This window comes from Dioscorea cayenensis, unplaced genomic scaffold (assembly GCF_009730915.1).
Source record: "Dioscorea cayenensis subsp. rotundata cultivar TDr96_F1 unplaced genomic scaffold, TDr96_F1_v2_PseudoChromosome.rev07_lg8_w22 25.fasta BLBR01001499.1, whole genome shotgun sequence".
In the NCBI taxonomy this organism is placed as follows: Eukaryota; Viridiplantae; Streptophyta; class Magnoliopsida; order Dioscoreales; family Dioscoreaceae; genus Dioscorea; species Dioscorea cayenensis.
The window spans coordinates 27111-33426 of record NW_024087890.1 but is presented as its reverse complement, the minus strand read 5'-3'; the positions used below and the strand labels follow the sequence as shown (position 1 = coordinate 33426).

General features: G+C 31.3%; 1 protein-coding gene across 1 annotated transcript; it reads right to left on the bottom strand.

The window, feature by feature from the left end:
* Window positions 1–337: 337 nt before the first annotated feature.
* Window positions 338–5665, bottom strand: LOC120256547 (F-box/kelch-repeat protein At3g18720-like; the record flags this gene model as incomplete). Its single annotated transcript, XM_039264217.1, has 5 exons — window positions 5245–5665; window positions 5007–5148; window positions 4609–4907; window positions 539–608; window positions 338–470 (listed from the first exon to the last, which is right to left on the bottom strand). Coding segments are annotated over exons 1-5 (1065 nt in total), but the record flags the coding sequence as incomplete, so codon positions are not given.
* Window positions 5666–6316: the final 651 nt, after the last annotated feature.

Genomic DNA, 6316 nt, shown 5'->3' with positions numbered 1-6316 from the left:
ATGTGATAAACAGATTTTGCTTAAACAGTCAATCTAGATCGTCAATATGACCGGTGGCAAGATGAACCGTCACAGCGAGCCGATTAATGCGGTCAGTCTGCTGTTAGCCCAGACAGAAGACCGAGCTGGTCGAGATCGGCCCGATGACGAATACCGGGGACGTCTCAGGTAACAGCATGGTCAATTCCACCTGGCTTCCTGCGTGCCCAGCCCAGCTGAGCCTCAGACGGTCAACAGCATGTTCTCATTCCTGGAACACGTAACGTGCCCCGAAAATCAGTTGGTTTTTAAAACATCACCATGCCAAAGGCTCACCTCACAACAAATATAGCCTGGCCTGCATCCTCCAGGTAACAAACTGAGAACATCTCTCCTTCATGGCTGGACCGTCAAAGTCTGAACAGCAAACCCCACAGCCATCGGGCCCAGCCTTACTGCCTGGATACCTGCCCCTGTCAACAGTCATAGGCCTGAACAATCATTCACAGCGAACCACAAGCCTCAATAATCTGTCTCATTTCCAGCCCGCCGTCTCAACTGATTCAACGGGATTCCAGGCCGTCCAGTCTTGGCCCCAACTGTCGGCAAACAGGCTCCAAAAACATCTCCTGATAATGAGCAACTGGGGCCCAAAAACCATGACTGTCAGCAACAGCTCACCACGACTTTGAGTTCCACAACAGTTACCATGACCTCCAGACAGTTTACAGAGCGATCAAACACACCACAATGAAAGATCGTTGGCTACTATAGTCGTGTCTCAGCGTACTCCGTCAACTCAGCAGCAGTTGCAAAGTAGAAGATAACAGCCCAAAATTTCCAATCCCAAAACTGCGCAATATTATGGGTCAGGCCACTTTAGCCAGCACGCGGCGTCAGTCGGTCGTGTCATTCTTCATATTGGTCAATCACTTTAACCAGCGCCAGTTGCTGGGGTCAATTTTTATCTTTATTTTTAATAATTCCTTTTCTGCTTTCTGTTAAACCAACGTTTTCCTTTAATTGCCGAAATCATTTTGTAACAAATCTCGATGAAGACCGATGATACCGCTGTCGAGCGTCGAGGTTCTCGGCCTGCGCCACCCTATATGGCACCTTTTAGTTACGTGAGCGATAAATCCTGACACATTGCAGTTCTCCACACCCCACCAGCAGCAGGTCACAGCGGTGCCCAGTCCTCATTTTATAAACAGTTTGCAGCAAAACAATTTATCTGCTGGGCCCAGCCCAGTCCGTTGTAAAATCGATGAGCCATGTCCTAACTATTTTAAAATATAAAATTATATATATTTTATTGTATCATCAACTTAGGGCCCATAACTCGTGATTTTTTTACAATAGTTTTTTATTTATTTATAGATAAATTGTTTTTATAAACTGTTATAAAAAATGAAATACTTATGTAAATTTCTTATTTTTATATATTACGTTAAAGCTGCACTTGCTTGTGTTTTCCAAAATTCCAGATATTGCAAACGACTTCTAGTATATCTTCAAAGTTTTGCATGGATCCTTCCACATGCTAAAAGAAAATTATATTATATAAATGCTATAACATAAAGCAAAAGAAAAAACCCTATTTATCCATGAAAACTATTTTATCTCAACCTTCAACCTTGAAAGTATGGAATCTTTATCATCAAAAGATTTATTTTAAAAATATTAATTTCAATAATTGATTAAGGAAAACATTTGGTTTTAGCTTAAATAGAAAAATTTTGTTATATTAAAAATAAAATAAGATATTTAATAACTTTAAGCATATATTAAGTTAAAAAATTTAATTATTGAAAAATGTAAAGAAATTAATTTTATTATTTATTTATAATTTAATATATTATATTCAAAATATTTTAATATTATTATAATATTATATAGTTTTGGTTGGAAATTTTTTTAGAACTTGACTATCTTCTACTTTTATATATACTAGAGTTGTGGGTGCAGCAAGTTTGATGCCCAAATCATTTTTCACCACCGGTTTATAGTAGTAACTGGTCTTCGGTTGTGGGTGTTTGAACCCCATAACCTCATGTCATCACTTGTGCCCAAACCCTGTATCACCACCGTTCATAGTGGTAACAGGTCTGATATGCGAACTCAAAAATCGTAGTAAACGATTTTATAATAATATTGATACCCTTTTTATCTGTCATAAACCCATGTTTTTTTTATTTGTCATTTGCTATTATCAAGAAGTATTTATTATTTTTTTTTTCCAAAACTATTTGCCGACTGGTTACGGGTCAAGTTGAGCCAAATCTTGACCCGTGTCCCTCTCTAAGTTACTTTGCACATACTTGCCTCATTGATGCCCAAAATAAATAGATAAACATAAATCCGATTTAATATTTTAAATCTTAATCTAAAAATAAAATAATTTAAAAAAATAATTTCTAATAACTCACAAGAATTCAGAGAAGCCAAAAATAAAAATAAAAATAAAAATAAAATAGATTAATTGAAACTTACATAGTTCCTTTGCTTTGAATTGAAGTTGTCACCCACTGACCTATTTCTTAGGCTACTATTGTTGTGTTCAGTGGCGGAACTAGGACTAGTTGGTAGGGGGGCTGAAAGCGAAGCGTAAAAAAAAATTTATCCAACAAAACAATTATCTCCAATAAAAATAATATAAAAATATAACAACAATTTGATAAATATATATATATATATATAGAGACATAAACTACATTTTGAACTATTACTATTGTCAGTGTATGAGATATATGAGTAAGAGGAGGTAATTATATTTCTCAATTTTGTATTTTCTGGAAAGGTTAAAATCGATCTCTCTTAATATAAACAAACAAACTATAATTTATTTGTAAAAATTGTAGTATATTTGGCATGACATGAATTTTTTGTAATTACTAATTTTTTAAAAAAATTAATATGCAATTTTTAAATTTTTGTTGATATTTTTATGTAACTATTTGAAAATAAATCAAAAATTTAAAAACAAAATCCACACGCAGGATTTAATCCTGCACACTTTAACATGAAAATACCCACCTATTTCCACTAACCATGCAAGCAAACTATCTCTGTTTCCAAATTTTTACACAAAATATAATTAAATCCTAAATTATAACCATATATTTTCTGAACATCCCCTCTTGTCCCCCTGGCCCAGTTGTGTTCATCATGTTTGTTATTGACGATGTAATCATTAGCTTCAGTATCTTCTATCCTAAAATATGTAAAATTTTATTTTATAATTAATAAAAATATATGGCGTGAGTTTTCATCATCTTGCCACGGTTCAAAGTGAAATTCATATATATGTTGATGATCTCGTTGAATTGAAAACAAGTATTTTAAGTAAAATCTGACATCCTTATACTCCGTCAGTTTTTTTTTACTTGTCATATTTTGGAGTTATTTTTTGTTATTTTTTACTTGTCACATTAGAAATTTTGTGTACTATTAAATTTTTTTTCAATTTTTTTTTAATTTAATATACTTATACAATTTTCAATAAATCACACTCAACTAAATATTAAATCATATACTCCACTTCGTGGAATTTTAAATATGAGTAGTTTTGAAAAGTAATAGAATTTTTTATAAAATATAGATAATCAACTATCTTTAATTAATTTTAACTATGTATTAAGTAAATGACGATAATAAAAACGAATAGAGTATAATTAGTAACAATCTATATACTTTGTTTCCCAATACTTTAACAATAAATGAAGGTAGCTCATGTGGTTTGAGCTATGGCCAACCTCTACTGGAATTTGTACCCTAAACCAAAAAAAAAAAACTATTATATTATATGTGCTCATATAAATACCTATTCTTTGAGTTTTTTCTTACGAAATTTGAAATAGTTAATTTTGTTTATGAAATCTTATAATGGTGTTATTTAGCTTTATTGAAAAAATATTATATACTTGTTTTAAGTACTTTTAAATAATAAATTTTTATTTTTATTAATTTCTTTCTATGTGGGGCGGAGCAAGGATCACCATGGGTATCCGATTTCCCCTAGGTTCGGGTATGAAGCTTGCCATCGATGTTGATTGATGTCGATTGATGTCTTAACATAAAAAAAATTAAAAATTAAAAAAATATGTGCATATATATTAAAAAAATATACTGTTTACAGATTGGTTTTATAATACGCTCACAGCGGGATTCTATACTATTCATACATCTGTATATATATCTATGCTACATCCTAGGGCGAAAGCTTATTTATATTCATAAAAGTACATTTGTCGTCTATTATTAAAATAGTATGATAATGGTGTCCTAAAAATAATAAAAATGGGGTAGTAATATATACATACAACAATATCATGAGAACATTCCATATCAACATATATCTAATTAAGGAAAAGTATAAATCAAGCTTGAAGATTTGGGAAATTAAATATATTTGAATAAACAACGAAGACAATTGTAACAAAATATTAAAATAAAAAACATGTACTAAATATAATTAAATATACAACTTCATTATTATTATTATTTTTACATTATAACCGAGCTAAAGTTATTATGGATTGATTTCCACGAATATTGGGCGTTTTGCTTGTTTGCAAGAGTGAAACAAAGGAAATGATGTGAAACTTTCATCTCTTATGTTATAGATACCTGAATCATTATATCCATATAAATGATGTAGATCATCTTCATCACTGTGCCCATCAGTGAAATAAATAATATTATCTTTTATTTTATCCTCCATAACGGTTGTTGGAATCACCATAGCATGATTAAAGCCCAAAAACAAACAATGGCCATTTATACTTTGTAATTCGATAAATTTATTCTCCTCTTGATCCAACTTAAATACCATGAAATTGACTGTATTTAAAGAACCTAAGCCATTCCAATCAGGATCATTCTCTGCATCAGACTCACTCTCATATATTTTGCCGACGTAAATTCTTCTATAAACAAGTAGCAAATCTCCCATAAAATCTACCAAATATTTTTGTAGTGATGGTCTATGCAAGTAATTAGTATTATGGGAACAAATTTTTATTAACTTGTTATCCATACCAATTTCGATCCGATATAATTGACTCTCCGATCCAACAACATAAAATGCTCCATCATACCATATGACATCTTGAAGAAAAAAATCGATGTTTATCACAGTCCATGTCAAATCACTTGACCTCCAAAATGCTAATTTGAAGCATCCACATAAAATAGCAATTATAATATAGTTTAAACTCTTGCAAGGATCCGCTGATAATATTGCTTTGTAAATAAGTTGATTACGCTTTTCTTCAGGACTTTTCGACCAAAAGCATTCGTAATAATCTTTAGCCCGAACATCATAAGCATCATATGCCAGCGATGGCAACTTGATTTGAGCTTTGGAAAAAAGATTCAACAAATTTATAGTGAGATCTAAATCTATTGTAATCAACCATCCATGTGAAGAACCGGCGCAATGTCTCTTGCGTAGCTCAGGTATTTCTATTTGGTACACTTTCTCCTCTAGTGGGTCAAAGAACTTTGGGGAATCAGCATAAAAAAAAATTAGCCAAGGAAGTTGTTTTCGAAGAGAGTGACGTCTTTCTTTTGCCACATCATACCAGTGTGAACACACTGTACTAAATCGAATATAGTCTGAAAATGAGAAATACTTTATTATCTCTTGCAACATGTCACTTGGAAGATGAGCATAATCTGTCATAGCTCCTGCGGATTTAATAAAAGAGGAAAGTATGATGATTCATGATTTCACAAACAGACCATATTAATTTAAATCATTGGATTTTAATGGAATAAGTATATTTTATTTCAAATTTATAAAAATAGCTTATCTAATTTAGATGTTTTTTTTATGACTTCGGAGAGAAATATTGTCCCCCACCCCAAATATATATATATATCAATAAATCTTTGAAAATCCCCAAGAATAATCGGGAAGATTTATATAGTTTGTTTTAAAAAATAAAATAAAATAAACATAGATAAAGAAGAACATACCTTTAATGGAATAAAAGGCAATGAATCACACAAAAAAAAAGGAAAAGATCAGAAGTGGGGTGAGAGAGGAAAAACAAGTGGCCTTTTTAATGGTTCTCATTTTTCTAATCCTAATCATACTTTGATTATAATCAAACCACTATTAGAATATTTTTGTTATTCTCTTATCAAAATCCAATTTTAAACAAAGTCTAACCATAATCAAAGTTTAACTTCACCGAGAGACACAGTGACTTGGTTTTTTTTTTTTTAAAGGTTTTATTAAAAATGGTTAATTAATTTTAATTCTGAGATTATTATATAAAATTCCTTATCTACTCATTTAATTCACACAAAAATATTTCTATTATTATCT